General features: G+C 36.7%; 1 protein-coding gene and 1 non-coding gene across 2 annotated transcripts in view; both read left to right on the top strand.

Moving 5' to 3' along the window:
• LOC116647994 (ATP-binding cassette sub-family A member 8-like) overlaps positions 1-21,214 on the top strand; it is a 63,906-nt gene that overhangs the window by 24,698 nt on the left and 17,994 nt on the right. Inside the window, exons 13-23 of the mRNA XM_032429706.1 lie at positions 261-436; positions 988-1,107; positions 1,350-1,488; positions 2,086-2,176; positions 5,260-5,399; positions 8,837-8,956; positions 10,905-11,103; positions 12,848-13,014; positions 16,325-16,458; positions 17,020-17,157; positions 19,617-19,724. Of these exons, the coding sequence (XP_032285597.1) occupies positions 261-436; positions 988-1,107; positions 1,350-1,488; positions 2,086-2,176; positions 5,260-5,399; positions 8,837-8,956; positions 10,905-11,103; positions 12,848-13,014; positions 16,325-16,458; positions 17,020-17,157; positions 19,617-19,724 (1,532 nt within the window). The remainder of the gene's footprint in view (positions 1-260; positions 437-987; positions 1,108-1,349; positions 1,489-2,085; positions 2,177-5,259; positions 5,400-8,836; positions 8,957-10,904; positions 11,104-12,847; positions 13,015-16,324; positions 16,459-17,019; positions 17,158-19,616; positions 19,725-21,214) is intronic.
• LOC116648163 lies at positions 20,428-20,534 on the top strand. The gene has a single exon (XR_004302449.1). It is a non-coding gene; the product is annotated as a U6 spliceosomal RNA (small nuclear RNA).

Genomic DNA, 21,214 nt, shown 5'->3' with positions numbered 1-21,214 from the left:
AAGTGTTTATTTCAATTCCAGTTAGTTAACATACAGTATAATATTAGTTTCAGGTGTACAATATAGTGATTCAACACTTCATACAACACCTGGTGCTCATCACAACAAGCGCCATCCTTAAGCCCCATCACCTATTTCCCCCATCCACCCAGGCCCCTCCCCTCTGGTAAACATCAGCGTGTTCTCTATAGTTAAGAGTCTGTCTAGAAAGATCTTAATTCAAGCATTACCCTGTTATTAACTTTTAACCTCTGTTATAGGTTCAGTCACCATTTATAACAATAAACTTTCAGAAATGACTGACCTAGAGAATATCATCAAGCTCACTGGAATTTGTCCACAATCCAATGTGCAGTTTGACTTCCTCACTGTGAAAGAAAATCTCAGGCTCTTTGCTAAAATAAAAGGAATTCAGTCGCATGAACTGGACAAAGAGGTACTAAATAGTTAGAACGAATGTACTGGTCAAAATGAGATTGTTAACTCTACTTGCATGCAATTCTTTATGTTTTCATTAAATTATATTTGTGCAAATCATGTCTAAATGTTGGGCCAAAAAAAATCTAATTTAGATAACAGCTAACATTTATGTATGATTTACAATGTGTCAAGCATTATCCTTAATTTCAAATATAACAATTGACTTATTCCTCACAACAACTTGAAATGGAAACTATTATCATCCCCATTTTACACATGTAGAAACTGAAGTTCAAAAGCAAGTTATTGCCTAAATGACGCAGCTAGCACTTTAGTAGTGTGGTTTTCAAATCCAGGCATTCTGCCTCAGGATCCATGCTTTTAACCATTTCACTTTACAGCCTTGTATTTCCAAATGGAATGGAATGGAAAAGAAAGGAAAGGAAAGAAAAGGAAAGGAAAGGAGGAAGGGGGAAAGGGGAAAGGAAGTGGAGAGAAAGAGGAAAGAGGAAAAGGGAAAAAGGAAAGAAATCTTGGTTTGTGACATAAATGTTGTCATTTGGCTAGATACAAAGAGTTTTGCTGGCATTGGAGATGAAAAATATTCAAGACGTCTTGGCTCAAAACTTAAGTGGTGGACAGAAAAGAAAACTCAGCTTTGCAACTGCTATTTTAGGGGATCCTCAGGTAAGTCAGACTAAATTTAGAGATGAATTCAAATTTTTAAAAATGAAACTTTAGTAGTAGTTCCAATCTTTTATTTGCAAAGGACATCTGTGATAAAATAGTTGTGGTAGAACATTAAATATAATAACCAGGTCCTAACTACAATATCCTTTTAAATATGTAAGTAATATGGTTTCTGCATGTTTTCTGAAAGAACTGCACTTTTCCTGGAAACGCCCTTTATATACATCCATCCTTGGTAGGTTTTCCTGTTGGATGAACCAACTGCTGGATTGGATCCCTTTTCAAGGCACCAGGTTTGGAACCTCCTGAAGGAGCGGAGAGCAGACCGTGTGATCCTCTTCAGTACCCAGTTCATGGATGAGGCTGACATCCTGGCTGGTATCTGCTGACTTTCTCTAAGTGTCCTGATGAGGTCTTTATGAGACTTGAGAAATATGGATTGGTATTCTGAGCAGCTGTATTTTATAATGTGGTCATCTAGCTGTACCTGGCAATCTGAACTGATGGTAATGATGTGAACTGGGCCCAAAGAGTCTCACTCTGAACCCTTTCCATTTATCTCCTCGAATTTTTTATCATTCGATTACACAGTGGGTATCATCTGCCAGGAAAGTCAATTATTGTGAAGTGAGAGTCTGTATTCTAATACATTAATCCTTTTACACAAAATTAAGGCAAATCAACTTGAAATATTCAAATGATTTTGGTGTCTGGTCCATTAAAATAAATAATGTAATGGTAGTCTATTTTAGGAGACATATGCACATAACCTCCCTGGCTGGCTGGATAGCAAAACAATAGCCTGAAGTATACAAATAAGATTAAAGGGTGTCTGTTTCAGTGAGTCTTTATTAAGCCCTGGATTTGCACATGCAAATGATCCTAAATTAGAGTTGGGTCATGATTACCTGTCTTTTCTTGGGAAAGAATGGGTGACTTCTTAACAAGCTTTCTTCTTTGCTTCTTCCTTTTCAGATAGGAAAGTGTTTCTCTCCAATGGGAGGCTGAAGTGTGCAGGTTCTTCTCTGTTCCTAAAGAAGAAATGGGGCATTGGATATCACTTAAGGTAGAGCCACGTAAGGAGGCTGGGAAAATGAGAAATGAGCTAGAGGAGGCATGATGCTTGATGTAGCACATTACAACACATGAGAAACTCTTGATTTGTTACACACAGATGTTTGCATATACATTGGTGGAGACACTTGTGTACATATATGGAATTGCTGTATGTATATGAGGATACTGATTGGTAGATTTTAGAGATTGAAAATAAAAGATCACTTGGGGTGCCTGCTTGGGTCGCTCAGTCAGTTAAGCGTCCAACTCTTGATTTCATCTCAGGTCATGATCTCAGGGTTGTGAGAGCATGGAGCCTGCTTAAAATTCTCCCTCTCCCTCTCCTTCTGCCCCTGCAGCCCCCCCAAACACGTGTGCACATTCTCTCTCTCCCCCCCCAAAAAAAAGAAAAGAAAAAAAGAAAATGTAAGATAACTTAACAAAAAATTGAGATAAATGTGATAGAAAATGTATCTACAACACATTGTTTGTTAAGGAAAGTTTGTATTAAGGGAACTTTCACAATTGACACATTATTTCATACACCCCTCGCCTCTCTCCCCCACCTGTTAACCTAGTATCTGTTCTTATCAGTTTAAGTAGGCTCCTTGCTTCTCCTCCTCCTCCCAGCTATCCTGTTCTTGTGTTTCCTCTTCTTCCCATCCTCTTCATTTTATTTTTATCATTATGTTGAATAGTAGCATGTTCTAGCTGTTATTGAGTCACTCAGAGATAAGATACTTAACATTATTTTATTTAAATCTTTTGTCTTTTGAGATAGAAACTCTTGTTAATTTTACTCTACAGATAAACATTTGGTCTCCCTAGGTTCATAAATGATAGAGCCAGGAATTGAACCTGGATATTTTTAACTTTGAAGACTAGTATCCATATCCATATTTTAAATTAATTTTTAATTTATTCATGAATTGATCAGTTTGTCTAAAGTACAGCTCTGATTTAGACCATCTATACCTTAAAAAGAAAAAAATATATATGACAACAACAAGATCAAGCAAACAAAAAAACTTTAATGGTTCCATTTTACCCACTGGAATCCAAATTTTGTAGTCATGTGATGCTGGTGTGGCCCACCCTATCATGATTTCCTTATTATTTGCCTTTAGCGAATTCAATATCATTTAGTAAAAAATAAAATATTCATTGTTCATTGCATGACCTACATTTCCCCTTGTTTGAGGTTATTTACTGAGCTTGGCAGTTTTCTTGGACCCATTACCACCTTTTCAAGTCCTAAAGCATTATTTGAATGCCATCTCACGTAGTCTTTATTAATCTTCCAGCTCTGTGTATTGTTCCAATATTTCATTTCCTAAGCCACGTTGTTTGAATTGCTTCTTGGAAATTAATTAAACTCCCTGAAACTCAGTTTTCTCACTTATGAATTGGGAATAACAATTCCTAGCTGCAAGTAAAGGTTATAGAAAAGTAAATGACATGGTGCCTAGCACATAGCATGGCAACAGAACGTGTTCTCAAAATAAAAAATGCTCATCAGGATCCCTGCCCAATTCACAAGTCTCTTCATGGGCTCCTGGACAATACTTTGTGTAATTGCCTTATTTCTTCTTCTAAATCAGGGTCAGCCAACTATGATCCATGGGCCAAATCCAGCCCATTTCCTGTTGTTGTAAATAATGTTTGATTGGAACATAGCCATACCCATGTGTTTAGATATTGCCTATGACTGCTTCCATGTTGCAGTGGCAGTGTTGAATAATTGCAGAGGAGATCTACTGGCCTGCAAAGACTGAAATATTTATAATCTAGTCATTTTCAGAAAAAGTTTGCTGACCTCCATTTCCAAGCTATACACTCTCATGCACTGCTCATGCCATTCTCTGGTGCCCCACACAAATTCTTGTAAGTGACCAAGAAGTATTTCTTAAATTGTTCTTATTTCAGGGGGCAGCAACATCACAGAAAACAACTATGATTTTTTTGGTTTTTTCTTCATTCCCTCAGTGGGTTTCACGGCTTCTAAAAATAGCATATATTCTCAGATGTTCTTAATACTTGAGTAAATAGCATAATTTCAATATAAGCATTTGCTCAAATAAAATAGGCATTTTTAAAGGACTTGCTAAGTGCAAACATCACTATTATTCTGTTCTTAGGACAATCTTAGATGTTAGGAATCATTATTCCATTTTTGCTAATGAGCAAACTGTCCAGATAGGTTAAATAACACATTTCAAATGGCAAAACCAAGGTTAGAAGCCAAGCCACTACTGATATTTTGTCCACTACATACTTTATAACCTTGATTAATACATTTTTGTTTGTTTTCCTATACTGTGGAGTTATCCATGGTATTTTGAAATAGATAGACTGGTTTTCTCTATGATAGTTTGTTCTTAGTCAAAGTTCTGAGTTTAGCATACAAAGAAAGCAAAAATCAGTGATCTCAACAAACCATACCCACATTCATCCACAGTTAATTTCTATCTATAACCCATTTCCTTCATAGCACTTACTACTATTGTTAATCATTTCTTTATCTGTTTGTTTATTTGTTTTCTCCCTGTCTCCCCATTAGACAGTCAACTCCATAAGAGCAGGGCAATGCTCTTTTATTCACCATTGTACCCTCAGCATTTAGGGATATTTTTGTCACATACTAATAACTTAATAAATATGTATGAAAGAGTAAATTAAATAACTGAACCTGCTTTGTGTCTTTCCCTATCAAAAATCCCCTCTTCTTGCCCAATGCAATAATCCTATTAACTCCCTTCGAAAAATCCACACCATTTTCCATTTTATGTAGTCCTGGTTGTGTCCCTGCTATCTGTACTCTGCCAGTTCTCCTTTTAAGGACTTGAGTGAGTACCAACCTTGTCTGGGCATCATAACCTGAATGCCTGACCAGTAGTTCTGATTAGCTGCCCCTGCTTTCTCCCATTACATTTATATGATCTGATTTTTTTGTCCTCTCATTTCATGTTTGAATGGCCTATCTCTTGCATTGGATTTTAATTGATTTTTCTTTGTCCACTAGAAGTTAGTAATTTTCCTCATGCCACTGGAGACCATGTCAAATAACATAGATCTTTTTTTTTCAAATACCAGTTTGCAGTTGAAAGAAATGCATGTTCAGGAAAATATAACATCACTTATTAAACAGCACATCCCTGATGCCAAATTATCAGCAGAAAGTGAAGGAAAACTTGTCTACACATTGCCCTTAGAAAGAACAAATAGATTTCCAGGTAATGTACAAGAACACTGAAATGAAATATGTAAATAATATTCATAGTAATAATGATGATTCTTATATATTGAGAGCTTACAATGTGTTCAGCTATTTGAAACATGATGCAAAGAATAATACAGTAACTGGATGATTTTATCTACAGTGAGAAATATTATATTCTTATAGTTGCATTACAGTGTCTGGGTATTTTGGGAAGCTTTTTTAGTCTTTCATTCCCTTTGTAGTACATAGCAAAATATTCTAGTGTTCATAACTGTGAATGAATACAAATGGTTAAAAACCTCTGGCTTAACCATTACGAACAGCTCCATGATTCTTCTCTTAATAAGACTTTGTAATGACTTTGGGGTTTTTAGGCCAATGCATAAAAGTTTACTTTATGACAGCTTTTTTTAATTTTATTTTATGACAGCTATTTTGAATTCTTTGTCAGGTAAATTGTATAGCTTCATTTCATGAGGGTCTGTTTCTGGTGGTTTATCTTGTTCCCCTTTTGGGAACATCTTCCACTGATTTTTCATTTTCCTTGACACTCTGTGTTAATGCCTATGCACTAGATAAAGCAGGCACCTCTTCTAGTCTTCAAAGACTGGCTTTCTGCAGGAGAAGACACCCAGAAATCAGCCCGGTCAGAGATTCTGTGCACCCCCATCAACTCTTTTGAAGCAGGCAGCTGTGGTTTTGGTCAGGCCACTCTGTGGAGAGTCAGGGGAGTGAGTTATAACATTATGTAAACTAGAATAATCAAGATAATGTGTTACTGGCAGAGTGATCAATGCAAAGATAGATAGAACAGACTCAAGAACCCAGAAATAAACCTACACAGATATGCCTCACTGATTTTTAACAAAGGTGGAAAAGCAATTCAATGGACAAAGGATAACCTTTCCAACAAATGGAGCAAGTAGATCCACAGGCATAAAAATGAACCTTTACCTAAATCTCCCACCTTATTATACAGAAATTAACTTAATGTAAATCATGGACTTAAATGTAAAATGTAAAACCGCATTTTTTTTTTTTAAATGAATAAGAAAATCTGCAGGATCTACTACTAGGCAGAGTTCTTAGACTGGACACCAAAATCACAGTCTATGAAAGGAAAAAAATAATAAGTTGTCCTCCATCAAAATTTATTTGTGGAAAGATCCTGTTAAGGAGATGACAGAACAAGCTATAGATTGGGAGAAAGTATTCGCAAACTATGTATCTCACAGAGGACTGGTATCTGAACATATAAAGAACTCTGAAAACTCAACTGTAAAAAACAAACAACCTAACTGGAAAATGGGCAAAAGATAAGAAGAGACACTGAAGATGATGTACGGGTGGCAGAGACGCACATGAAAAGGTGTGCAGTATCATATGTCAGCAGGGACCTGCAAATTAAAACCACTACGAGATCTCATTACATACTTAGCAGAATGGCTAAAGAAATTATTTTTTTACACAGTGATAATATCCAATGCTGGTAGGATATGGACAAAATGGATCACTCACACATTGCTGATCGGAGTGTAAAATGGCACCGCCACTCTGGGAAAAAGCTTGCAGTTCCCACAACTCCCATACAACTGAATCATTTCACTGCTGGACATTTATCCCAGTGATATGAAAACATATTCACACAAAAACTGGTACATGAATGTTTGTAGCAGCTTTATTTGGAACAGACAACAGCTGAAAGGACCCAGATGCCCTTTAACAAGTAAATGGTTTAATTGTGGTACATTCATGACATGTAATGCCGCTCAACGATAAAAAGGAACAGGCTACTGACTGGCATATGCAACAACCTTGATGAATATTCAGAAAGCTATTCTCAGTGGAAATAGCCAGTTCTCAAAGTTTATATACTGTAGGACTCAATTTATATAACATTCTTAAAATAACAGAATTCTAGAAATGGAGAGTAGATTAGTAGTTGCCATGGGTTGGGAGAAGATGGGTCAAGAGCAATGGGTGCGGCTGTCAATGGGTAGCATGATCTTTGTGGTGATGGAAATGTTCTGTATCTTGATTGTATTAATGTCAATAGCATAGTTGTAATATCCTATGGTGGCTTTTTAAGATATTACCATCGGGGAATACTGAGTGAAGTGTACAGATCTATTATTTTTTACAACCACATGTGAATCTGAAATTATCTCAAGGGACGCCTGGGTGGTAGTTGGGTAAGCGTCCAACTCTTGATTTTGGCTCAGGTCATGATCTCAGGATCGTGAGATCGAGACCCACATCAGGCTCTGTGCTGGGTGTGGGGCCTGCTTGGGATTCTCTCTCCTTCTCCCTCTGCCCCTCCCCCTGCTCACACCCTCTCTCTCCCTCAAAATAAAATAAAATAATCTCAAAAAAAGTTTAATTAAAAAAGAAAGAAAAAGTTTAGTTATTATGTATGCCATTCAGAAGATTTGCTCCCTGGTAATGGGGTAAAATGAGGGCCATGTTTGGTGGTTGAAGCAATTAGCCTGGCCGTAAGTGTGGTTAACAGACACATAAATTACCCCACAAAGTCATTCAAATATATATTTTACAGTAACAGCACAGGTATTCCTTAGAGCCATCAGGCAAAATGCTAATTGAACCCTAATTAATGTGTTTTCATACTAGCTATAATTTAGAGGAGGCCTGTAAAATTTTAGGTAAAATGAAGAATGACACATAATGCTCATTAGCAGTTTGAATCTTACTTCTTTTCTGCTTTTCTGTATATGTTCCTCTCACCAAGACAGAAAGCCTTTAACTTATCCTTTTGTCCAATGAGAAGCTGCAGGTGGAATCTTCAGGACGTCTATAATCATACTAGGATTTAAAATTAGGTTTTTATTCAAGCTTCATTGAATTAACTATTATTATTCAGATCCTTGTAGGCAGGTACATTGTTCATTGTTGTAAGAATACCTGAAGTATTTTTGGTAAACAAACTAAGGAATGAGTGGATAACAGAATTGCTAGCGGGAGACTGGCTGCCACTTTCCTACTATTCCAAGATGCCCTGAGTCAGCTGTGCATTCTCTGTGAGATATTGTGAATTTTTTCTTCCACAGTCAAAAGCTGAAATTAACAAAAATGATTTATAATTTATGTCCTTCCTTTAACAGAGATTTTCTGAACTGAAAAAGCTTCTGCACCATCCAACTAATTCTCAAAAATATTAGTTCTTTCCCTCGGGTCGGTTAAAACAGGTGGCTCTGGAAAAGAGTCTTCAGTTAATTCGAGTTAATTAATATATGGGCTGTAACACAATATACAATTAAAAATAACATATAGGATTTGAAGAATAACATTCCTTATTAGGAAATATGAGTTTTAAAATGTCTGACCTATCACAAGTATGATTTCATATATTTGTGCTTTTTAGTTTGAAAAGTTGTCCTCAACTCACTTGTGATTTTTGTTGTTTTGATTTGCTATTGTGTGTGTGTTCTGCAGCACTTTATGAGGATTTGGATAGATGTCCTGGCCTGGGGATTGAGAATTATGGTGTTTCCATGACAACCTTGAACGAAGTGTTCCTGAAACTGGAAGGAAAATCAGCTATTGATGAATCAGGTAAGTAAAATGCATGAGCACAATCATGTAACGGTATTCACAACACCTCGTGCAGTGTATATTTCCATAAGATACAAGTCCATTCCTAGACAGGGATAAATAAAGCCAAAATGCATCCCTGTGACTTTTGTTACCTTTTCTGCCAATATTGCCTTGTTATTAGGGATGGCCCATTTTCTTCTAACCAGGGCTCGCTGCCTTCATCCCGCTTCCCAAGAGCAATTTCAGACAAAACATTGATTTTCAGTCTCTCTTCTCAAGCATTCTGATTATGTCTTCTCACTGCCTGCTAGCTTCCCCAGTTTCTGATGAGAAGTCAGCTTTAGATCTTGTTGAGAATCTCTTGTGTATGGTGAGTTGTTTTTCTCTTGCTGCTTTCCAGATTCTGTTTTTGTCTGACAGCTTAACTCTGATGTCTTTAGGTGTTGGTCTCCTTGCATTTATCCTGCTGGGAGTTTGGTGAGCTTTTTATATGTGTGGTTAATGTTTTTCATCAAATTTGGGGAGTTTTTAGCCATTAATTTTTCAACTGTACTTTCTGACCCTTTCTCTCTCAACTCTCCTTCTGGAACTTCCATTAATGTATGCGGTAGTGTATGTTAGTAGGCTTGATGGTGTTTCACATTTCTCTGAGACTTCATTTTTTTTCATTCCTTTTTCTTTCTGTTCTTTAAACTTAATAATCTCAATTTATCTTTTGTCATGTTCACTGATTTCTTTCTTCCACCAGAAGGCATCTGTTGAGCTTTTATTTTTTTTTTTGGTGAATTTTTAAAATCAGTTATTATACATTTCAACTCCAAAATTTCTAGTTGCTTATTTTAAATAATTTTACACTTTTATTATATACCCTATTTGATGAGAGAGTATTGTAATACTTGGTGATTTATAAATGTATCATTCAATGTACAAATATTTGTGGATTTCCTAGATATTGTTATTGACATTAAAATCATATTCCAGCACAGGCAAAATTCTAGACCTCTCTCTATGTTATATAGCCCACTGCCAATTTCTCAACGATAAGAGATATCTCCCTGATTTTCAGCTCGCTATCATTTTTTTAATTTATTTGTTTTTTGGGGATTTTCAGTTTTTCTAATACTGGGGAGTTAACCTGACTCTCCACTCTTGACCATAGCTACCATGTCTTGGGAGATCTCTCCATCTTACCACCCTACACTCAAACATTAGTCAGTCAATGTATGTACCCAGCCAAGATCCATTCTACCTCAGTCTATCTCTCTCTCTGCTCATTTGTCCAGTAGCCAGTCCCTGGTGGATTTCCTTCACAAAGGAAGGTCCCATGTACCTTGATGATATCTTGCACAAGACTCTATGTAACTTGGTGTGTATCTTTCTTAGCTTTTCTTTCCTGTCTCCAGCCTTTGTTCCCATGTGTTTGGTGAAGTTCTCATGGGAAACAATTGGTAAAAGGTGTAAACTCAGTTTGTGACTTGGGTACCATGTGACTGTAGTCTGTCCTGCCAGACTATATATGACCATAAGAGTTTGTTTAATGCTCTCTCCTCATTCGTGTCTAAAGTTGTTCTTTCCTTCTTCTACCGTGCCCCTACCATGAAAACACCCATACGTATCATCTCCCCTAGGAATGGCTCTTCCCTTTATGAAAATTTTTATTATTATTTTGCTTTCTTTGTGCTCTCATTTATCTGATGGGTTAAAAATAGCAGGTATTCTTCTCTTGGTAAGAGAGGTGACAGTCTCTGGGGTGCCTGGGGGGCACTATGTGATCTTGCATATTCATCGTAACCTCTTTAATGTATTGTCTGTATCCAGATGATCTAAGATTCCCTTGCACCACATAATGCCTACAGTTTCGCAGAAGACTGTGGTATCGTTGGTAAACCAACTCCTCCAGTAAGCTCTATAAGGTCCATCTGAAGTGGGGTTTTATGAATTGTTTTGTTGTTGTTTTGTTTTGCAGATATTGCCACGTTGGGAGAAGCACAGGCAGAAAGAACCGGAGACACAGAGAGGCTTGTTGAGACGGAACAAGTTCTCAGTTCACTCAATGAGATGACAAAGACAATAGGGGGCCTGGCTCTCTGGAGACAGCAGCTCTGCACGATTGCACGGGTTCGCTTCTTGAAGTTAAAGCATGAAAGAAAAGCTCTCTTATCGCTGTGAGTGCCAGAGGGCCACAGGCAGTTTTTTTTTTTTTTTCCAGTCAATACATTAAAAGACAAATCTAAGATGTAAAAACAAGAGAAGACAATCAAAAAATAAAAACACATGTCTGCACCTACAAAACTGGGTAAAGAATAATACCCAGTTGAGTAAATGGTTTCAGTGGTTACCTATCGGCATTCTAGCAGGGGAAATTTATAATGTTTTTGGAGGCAATTTTCAGGAAAAAGTTGAAGTAATGTAATTTTCCTGTGTTATTCTGTCTCTTTCAAATTTTCCACGAGGGTAGGTGACTGAAACATTAGGATGTGGATTTTTTTTCCCCTAGAGTATCCCATATGCCGATGCCTTATTTTGGATACTATACGGTAATGCTCCTGACTCTTCCCTGGATGTCCTGACTCTCCCACTGGGTTCTACTTGCGCTTATCTACATGTCATAACTTCCCACCAGCCCTCTTAAGTGATGCTAGTTCACTCTCCATACTTCCTTTTTTTTTTTTTTTAAGATTTTATTTATTTATATATCAGAGAGAGAGCAGGCTCCCTGCTGAGCAATAAGCCCGATGTGGGGCTCCATCCCAGGACCCTGGGATTATGACCTGAGCTAAAGGCAGTTGCTTAACTGACTGAGCCACCCAGGCGCCCCTCATTCTCCATACTTTCTGTGTGCACAACGGTTACTATCCCTGCTCCTCAGATTCGCATTACCTCTCATTGGCACCTTGTGTCTGGCTGTCAATCAGTACCTGGTCTATGAATACTTTGATTAAGCATCAAAAAGAGGAGGCTTGTTAACATATAATAGGGTCTCAATAAGTACTTACAAAATAAGTAATGGGAATTCATTGAGAACCTTTGACAAGGAGCGAGCATGATTTAAGAAAAACCTTTATTATTAATCTGGCAACCCTGTGCAACAGAGTCTGGACAGATGCCAGGCATTCAGCAAGAATTCAAACAAGATGTAATATTGTAAAATTAGAAATTAGGAATAGAGAAAAGTTTTGAAGTAAAATATGAAGAACGATAAAAATTTTCAACTGGGGGTGACTGGGTGGCGCCATTGGTAAAGCGTCCAACTCTTGGTTTCAGCTCAGGTCATGGTCTCAGGGTCGTGAGATTGAGTCCAGTGTTGGGCTCCGTGTTCATCAGGGAGTCTGCTTGGGGATTCTCTCTCTCTCCTTCTCCCTCTGCCCCTCCCCACCCCACTCACGCCTTCTCTCTCTCTCTCTCAAATTAAAAAAAAAAAAAATCAACTTATTTGAAATGGAGAATACAGGAGAATAAAGAGTAAAGAATAATTGAAAATTTGAGTCCGGAGACTAAAAAAATCCTGCTCTCACTAACAGAAATAGGGACCATGTGAAGAGGAGTAGATGTGAAGAGAATTGAGTACGGAGCGCAGATGGACTAACTAGCAGGAAGGGAGGGCAAAGAACTGGAGTCTCAGGAGAGAAGCTGAATCTGCAGGCACAGTTAAAGGACACCTGCCCCTTGAAACCGTGTGGGATATGCAATAGCCAGAGAGTAACAAGAGAAGTGAGCAAAGGATAAATCTCCATTTTGTTATCTTTCATTAAGAGGTAGGAAAAGGGCAAAATACTCAAAAAATGAGTCAGAGAGCTCTAGGTTTAATTTTCATAATCGTTTGATCTCATCACATCATCATCTGCTCAGGCAGTTCTGAAAGGTTCAGAAATGACTGTGCATTCATGCTGGCTCTTTTCTTCTGTGTAGGCTCTTGATTCTAGGAGTTGGAATTTGCCCTCTTCTTTTGAAGAATATCATCACTAAAATATATGAAAAGAGCTACGCTTGGGACCTTTCTCCTCGTTTATACTTCCTTGCTCCAGGACAGCAACCCCGTGATCCTCTCACTCAGTTATTGATCATCAATAAAACAGGTAAGATGGGGTGAATACTCCATTCCTAAATGCATTCACTGTTATGAAGCTTACATAGACAACATAAAACATGAGAGAGAAAAATGAGCTTTGGACTTCTTCAGCATAAAACTGCTCATGAGGCTTGAGGATGATGAATACAAGCCAAAATGGAGAAGGAACTAGGAGAGGATTTGCCAAGGAGAAATAAATTTTCTGGTGGCTGTGTGCAAGATGAAAGCATTTGTATCAAAAAAAAATTTTTGGGGGCGCCTGGGTGGCTCAGTCGTTAAGCGTCTGCCTTCGGCTCAGGTCATGATCCCGGGGTCCTGGGATCGAGCCCCGCATCGGGCTCCCTGCTCAGTGGAAAGCCTGCTTCTCCCTCTCCCACTCCCCCTGCTTGTGTTCTCTCTCTCGCTGTGTCTCTGTCAGATAAATAAATAAAATCTTTAAAAAAAAAAAAAAATTTTGTAACAGCTTGAGATATAACTCATGTGCTATTCCATTTATTCCAAATGTACAATTCAGTGGGTTTGAGTGTATTTCACAGAATTGTGTGACCATCATTACAACTTATTTTAGAACATTTTCGTCTCAAAAAGAAATCCCATACTCGTGAATACCTACTCCCATTCACTCTGTCCCCAGCTTGGAGAAACCACAAATTTTCTTTCTGTTTCTATGGATCTGCTACTCTGGACATTTAATATAATTAGAATTATACAATGTCTGATATTTTATGACTGACTTCTTTCACTTAGCATGATGTTTTCAAGGTTCCTCTATGTTGTAGCATGTTTCAATATTTAATCTCTTAATTGTGGAATAATATTCTGTTGTGTGAATATGCTACATCTATTTATTATTCACCAGATGATGGGTATATTCCTGGCTATTATGAATAATGCTGCTATAAAGATCCATTGACAAGTTTTTGAATGAATGTATTTTTTTTTTCATCTCGTTGATGAAACCCAGGAATGGAATTGTAGGGTCATATGGTGACTATATTTAACCTTTTGAGGAACAGCCAAACTTTTTTAAAGTGACTACCCCAATTTATTTTTATGCTAGCAGTTTGTGAGGATTCCAGTTTCTACACATTTTCACCCAAACTTGTTATTTTCTTTTTTTGTCATACCCCTCCTAGTGTGAATCAAGTAGTATCTTTTTTTTAAAAGATTTTATTTATTTATTTGACAGAGAGAGAGACAGTGAGAGAGGGAACACAAGCAGGGGGAGTGGGAGAGGGAGAAGCAGGCTCCCCGCTGAGCAGGGAGCCTGATATGGGGCTTGATCCCAGGACCCTGGGATCATGACCTGAGCTGAAGGCAAACACTTAACGACTGAGCCACCCAGGTGCCCTGAATCAAGTAGTATCTTGTGGTTTGATTTGCATTTTGCTAATAGCTAGTAACCTTAGGCATCTTTTCATGTGCTTACTGACAAGTTGTATATCTATCTTTGGAGAAACGTCTTTTTAAAAAATGGGTTGTATGTCCTTTTTATTGAGTCCTAAGTGTTCTTTATATATTCTAGATACATGTATCTTATTAGATGCAATAGATCCTCAGTATTCACAGATTCTGTATTTGCAAACTTGTCTAGTCAGTAAAATTTATTTGTGACCCTGAAACCAATCCTCATGGCTCTTTCATAGTCATTCACAGACATGCTCAGAGAACTGAAAAATTTGAGTCACCTGATGCACAATTTCCAGCTGAGGTAGAACAAGGTGATACTCTGCCTTCTTGTTTCAGTTCTCATACTGTACATAAATATCCTTTCTGTAGTCTATTTAGTGCCATATTTTTGACATTTTCATGCTTTTTTTGGTGATTTTGCTGTTGAAAATGGCCCCCAAGGATAGTGTGGAAGTGCTTTCCAGTGTCCCTAAGTAGGGAAGGCTGTGAGGTAACTTACAGAGAAAATATGTGTGTTAAATAAACTTTGTTTAGGCATGATGTTATAGTGCTGTTGGCTGTGAGATCAATGTTAATGAATCAATTATATATACACCAAAACATATGTAAAATATGGTGATATATTGATTGGTCAAAGAAACTATTGTGACCAGAGGCTCACAGGAACCTAACCTTGTGTTTCTCTTCAGAACAATAATTAAGAATTCACTAATTCAGTGTTTGTGGTGATGTTAGAGAATATATGTACCATCAATAATAAGAATCGACTTCAAATGTTTTGCAAATATTTCACTTCATCCTGTAGATTGCCTTTGTATTTTCTCATTGGTGTCCTTTGAAACATAATGTTTTAAGTCTTATGAGGTCTAACTTATTTTTTTCCCTTGCTTGTGCTTTTGGTGTCATATCTTAGTGAGCTTCACCTAACCCAAGATCACAAAGATTTACTTCCATATTTTCTTCTAAGGTTTTCATACTCTTAGTTCTTGTATGTAGGTCTGTGATCCATTTTGAGTTAATTTTCATGTATGGTGTGAGGAAGGGATGCAACTTCAATGGCTATCCAGTTATCTTCCTAGAAGGGGCTGGCCGCCAACCTCTCTCATTCCTTCCAGTCGGGTGTTGCAGAAACTCCATCCCAGGCAGTGAGAGGTCTGGAGTTCTCTTATTCCATCCATCCTCTACCCATAAGATGGAAACTCTATTGTAGGCACAAGTTCTTGGCTAGATCCAGTCAGAGTGGAGCTTCTGTCACACTAATCAAGGACAGGGAGTGAAGGTATAGGTTTTTGGCTCAAATGCCAGTTTCTTAGTGTTCTTCCCCAGATTTATTAAATTTTCTTAAATAAAATTTTTTTTTCATTTTCTATATGCCCTTAAGACAGTCCAGAGATTTTAACTTGTTGGATTTTTAAAAATTTTCACAACTTATGGTTGCTTTTCTAGGGGAAGGCCCACGAACCTCGCCATGCCTTCATCCAGCAAGTTGTCTTCCTGTTTCAAGACACATGTTGAAAGTCAGTTAATAATGTAGCAGTAGTGAAGTGATATTTTTAGCAATTTTGGTGGTTAGTTACTGGAGATTATCTGTGTCACTAAAACTTTAATTGTTACAGCCACTCATTGCAATATTCTGGGGGAATATATCTATTCCAAATACCGTATGGTGGTAAAAAAGACTTACCTTTCACATTAGCAGTAATCAGAAGCAAATAAACATATTGTAAAGTAAACTGCATGACAAGTGATTAGACTTTTAATTCACAGTAGCAAGTATGTTCTTATGTGGAAAAATATCTTGACAGTCCATATTACAGTAAGGATCACATAATGACATTAATTATAATTTCACTGTACAACCTGATATTGATTTTCTAAGTTTTGTGATATACCTAACTACAACTTAGGGGCAAGCATTGATGATTTTATACGTTCTGTGGAGCATCAGAACATAGCTTTGGAAGTGGATATATTTGGAACTAAAAATGGCCTGGATGACCCATCTTATAATGGAGCCATCATAGTATCTGGTAATACAAAGGTATGCTGGTCTCTGTTTTATAATGTTTCCCAAAGGTGTGGAAAAGCTAATATAATATCAGTGTACTCAGTTCTCCCCTTTAGGAAACAAAATGAAAAACAAATACTGCTTTTATTACTTAGTGAATGGTATTAATATGATGAATAATTCATATCTTAATCATTGTCTACCAATACAAACTGTGTGTATTAACAAAATAAATACTATATAATACCCACTGTCAAGTGCATATTTGAGTCCAAAGAACTCAGATTTCCTCTCCGTGATTTTATAATACATATATTCTGAAACCTCTGTTTTATTCTTAAACAGTAATACTTGATTCTAGCCTTAAGCCAGATGTCTGGGGTCCTGAAAATTAGATACAGCCTGAATATATGTTTTGTTTTACTTACACAGTGTTTGTTTTTTGCTTTGACTATTTGACATCATTTTAAAAACATGATCTTTTCATCAAAATATTGAATTTTGACCTCTTAAGCAAAATTCCTTTAAGAATTTATAAATTCCTCCAAAAATAAATTCCTTTAAGAATTTATAACCTTACTTTTTATATTTTAGAATTACAGATTTTCATTAGCATGCAATACCAAAAGACTAAATTGCTTCCCAGTTCTTATGGATATTATTAGTAATGCGCTACTTGGAATGATTACACCATCAGCACATATCCAAACTGACAGAAGTACATTTTTAAGGGTAAGTATATTGACTCTCCTCCATCAGGATCTGGACTCTCCTCCATCAGGGATCTCCCAGATCACTCTTTTAAGTGCTGTGATCTCATTCTTGTTGAGTGAACTACTGCATAATAAATTACCATTTGTATTCATGCTAGCTCCTGGTTTTGAAAAATCAATACACTTTTTAGAGCTTCAATTTTTAAAGTCATCTCTACACCCAACGTGGGGCTTGAACTCAGAATCCCAAGGTCAAGAGTCACATGCTCTACCAGCTAAGCCAGCCAAGCCGCCCCAGAGCTTCAATTTTTTAAATGCAAAACAGAACTAACAAAATATTTTTCAAAGAGAATGTGAGGTAATGAAAATGAACTCATGCAGCACTGAGACTAGCACAAAAGTAACAAAAGATGGAAGGAAAGAAAGGAAGGAGCGAAGGTGGGAGGGGTACAGAGAGGAAAAGAAAAGAAAAGAAATTGAAGTCTTATTAGTACTTTTAGAAATGCTACAAAAGGAAAAAATTTAGGACAAAGTTCAGGCCAAAATTGCAGACTGGTTACATTAAAATTACTCCAGTTCCTTGTAATAAATACTCATTATCTGAGCCAACCCTAGACCTACCAAACCAGATTTTTCATACCTGGGACAAAAAAAAAAAAAAAAAAAAATCCTTATTTCTAAAAAAAAAGCCCAGGTGATTACACTGTATACAGTTTTGTAAGTTTAGAAACCAGAATACCTATTAGAGTTTGTAATTATTCCTTTTTTATTATTTCCTAAATATAGTTCTTCCTCTTAGAGAGTTCTTTGAACACAGAGAACATGTATTTTTTTTTTTAAAGATTTTATTTATTTGACAGAGAGATACAGCAAGAGAGGGAACACAAGCAGGGGGAGTGGGAGAGGGAGAAGCAGGCTTCCCGCCGAGCAGAGAGCCCGATGCGGGGCTCCATCCCAGGACCCTGGGATCATGACCTGAGCCGAAGGCAGACACTTAACCGACAGCCACCCAGGCGCCCGAGACCATGTATTTTTAACACTACATAATATTTTGTACCTGAGATAGGCCTGGAACATGATAAGCACTAATTTATTTGTTAAATGCATAAATGAATGTCAGAGGTCAGCAAATTATCTATATTCCATTCCAGTGTAAGGTTTTATGATAATACATATGGCTAAGAACCAGTTACTCATGTGTATATAAAATGAACCCACCATTATTTTTATACACTCCTGCAAGATCTTGAGTTAGCTTCTCACAACATACCTCATGGTGTGTTCAGAAAATGAAAATCCCTTTCATTAAGAATGTGTAAGAAGCTAAATCATTAAAGCAAAAGGTTCTAATTCTCCATCAAGTATTAATTAATTTTAGAACCTATGCTGTGGTTCATTTAATTAACCTCCTATCAATTTTCTGATTTCTGAGGGAGGATACAAATTGAACAAATTGCCTTGAGCTTCCATCTATGAAAACATTGTTTTAGCTGCGAGGAGTTTGATACCAGTCACTTTGTTTGACCTTGTACATATGTGCCCAACATCTGAACTTTAATATCTCCAGCAACTCATTTCCTGTTCTATTTGAATTTACCTATTCATTGCTCAAGTAAGAGTTTTCTGTAGTTTCAGACCTTGTGTCTGTCCTGTTCAAAGTCATGGACTTACCACTGAGTCCTGAACCCACCAAGCATGGAAGGTGTTCTGAAAAGATCCTGTCAATAAGCCTAAATCTCACCTTTCTGTAGTTAGCAAGTGTATCTCTAATGGCCAGGCTGGAAATGACCAGACTCTGCTTGTAATAACTTTTTTTCAGTAATATGTGTAATCAAACAACACCTATGTGGATCATGAAAGTAACATGGGAATTGCTTTCAGGGCAGCCTGTGAATCCTCTGTCCTCAAAGATTGTTCCAAACAGTAGCAACAATATGTGTAGCCAAGTGCAAAGGTTTTTGCTTGGAGATTTCACTTCCCCTTCTAGTACTGTACTTTATCTCTACTTTTGAACCCTCAACCAATATTTATCTGGTCTCATGGTGTACCTAGAAAGATACTTAGCATCACTGTGCCCATAAAGCATCTGATATGATTTTTTGACTCAAGCTATCACATTTGAAATACTTAAACAGGAGTTAAAAATGGAATGTTTCAACTGTGAATGATCATTATTTATTAGCATCAGAATAAATTTTAGAAGCATAAGAAAATGACAAATCTTACTCCTTTTTTATTTTCCAACTGTGTTGTATTATCAATTCATTCACCTTCTTTGAGTCATTTTCCTTATCCATGAATTTGGATAGAAAGCCAAGAGTTAAGCTTCAAAATTGGATGGATAATGAAAGAGTTTGGGAACCTCCACAGGGACCTAAGGCAGGAGTATAGATCATCAGTTTAATATTTTTTAAAATGTATTCCAGAAAACAAATTTTGAATTTGTTATTCAGCTCATTGTATTCTTTGCATTTTCAGGACAGAAGGAGTAATCCATATGAATTCCAGGGATATTCCATTCCCTGGTTAATTTTGACATCCTCATGTACTCCTTATATTGCCATGAGCAGCATTGATGATTATAAGGTAATAATGAAACCTTCATTACTTTGTATGAATAGAAGCTGAAGGGTAATATAATGATAGGATTTTCCTTAGGGCTATTTTATACACGTTTAATAGAGCAGCCAACTCAGCAATAAGTCCTAAGATACAAAATTTTTTTAAGTCTTTATAAATATAGGGATAAATAAATAGATTACAGATAGAGAATGATTCTAAAATTTACATGGATATGCAGAGCCTAGAATAGACAAAATAACTTTGAAAAAGAAAAAAACAATGTTGGGTGAGTTATGCTTCTGACTTCAAGGCTTACTACAAAGTTATAGGGATGAAGAATGTGTTGTATTTATTTAGGAGAGTTATATGGGCATATGAAATGAAATAGACAATTCAGGTATTATCAGTTGAATTTCAGTAAAACTACCAGGGAGTTCAGCAAAATTTACCAGAACGACCTGATATTGGTATGAGGAAAAAAGAATGTTCTCAACACTCACCTCACGCCATACTCAAAATTATTTTGAAATAAATCATAGATTTTGTGGTAGGCAGTTATTTCCTAGATGGGACAGAATAAGCATATACCTTCAAAGAAAATGAGAAATTGAACCTCATCAAAGTTAAAACCTTTTGCTCTTTGTAAAACACCAATAATAAAATAAAAAACTTTGGGCTGGGAGAAAAATATTCACAATACTCATTCATCTAACAAAAGCCTTGTATCGTGCTTGCGTTGGTAGCACATAAACTAAAATTGGGAAGATACGCAGAAGAGTAATATGGTCCCTACACAAGGATGTCACAAAAATTTGTGAAGCATTCCATATTAAAAAAAAAAAAAAAAGATTTGTGTCAAGAATATAAAGAACTCTTACTAATAGAAGATAGCCTAGTTTTAAAGATGGGCAATAAAAGACAGCCTAATCTTAAAGAGAGCCTAATTTTAATAAAATATAGCCTCAGTAATAAAAGATAGCCTAATTTTAAAGATGGGCAAATATTTGAACAAACACTTCACCAAAGAAGATATATAGAAGGAAAATGCTCCAATAAAAAGATGGCTGATATCATGAGTAATCAGGAAAATAGCCCCAATGAAGTCCCTCTGCTCATTAAATAAAATGAATAACATTAACATGACTGAAAATATCAAGTTTGTGAGGATATGGAGACACTGGAACTCTTATGCACTGTTGGCGGGAATGTAAAATGCACAATCACTTTTGGCTCTGTCTTATAAAATTAAAAATATATTTATTGTATGGTCCAGAATTTCTCTCCTAAGTATTTACCTGGGAGAAAAGAAAACATCTTTCCACATACAGACTGGTACATTACTATTCTTGGTAGCTTTATTCATAATAGCCTACAATCTGAAACAGCCCCAATTTCCATCAAACTGTGAATTGATAAATAAATTCTTGTGAAGGAACAACTAAAACTGCATCAGCATGGGTACAACTCACAACCATTACACTGAGGGAACGAAGACAGAAAAGAGTAAATCCTGA

Source organism: Phoca vitulina, unplaced genomic scaffold (genome assembly GCF_004348235.1).
Source record: "Phoca vitulina isolate PV1807 unplaced genomic scaffold, GSC_HSeal_1.0 scaffold41, whole genome shotgun sequence".
NCBI classification, from domain to species: domain Eukaryota; kingdom Metazoa; phylum Chordata; class Mammalia; order Carnivora; family Phocidae; genus Phoca; species Phoca vitulina.
This window is presented reverse-complemented; position numbering and strand designations above follow the sequence as displayed.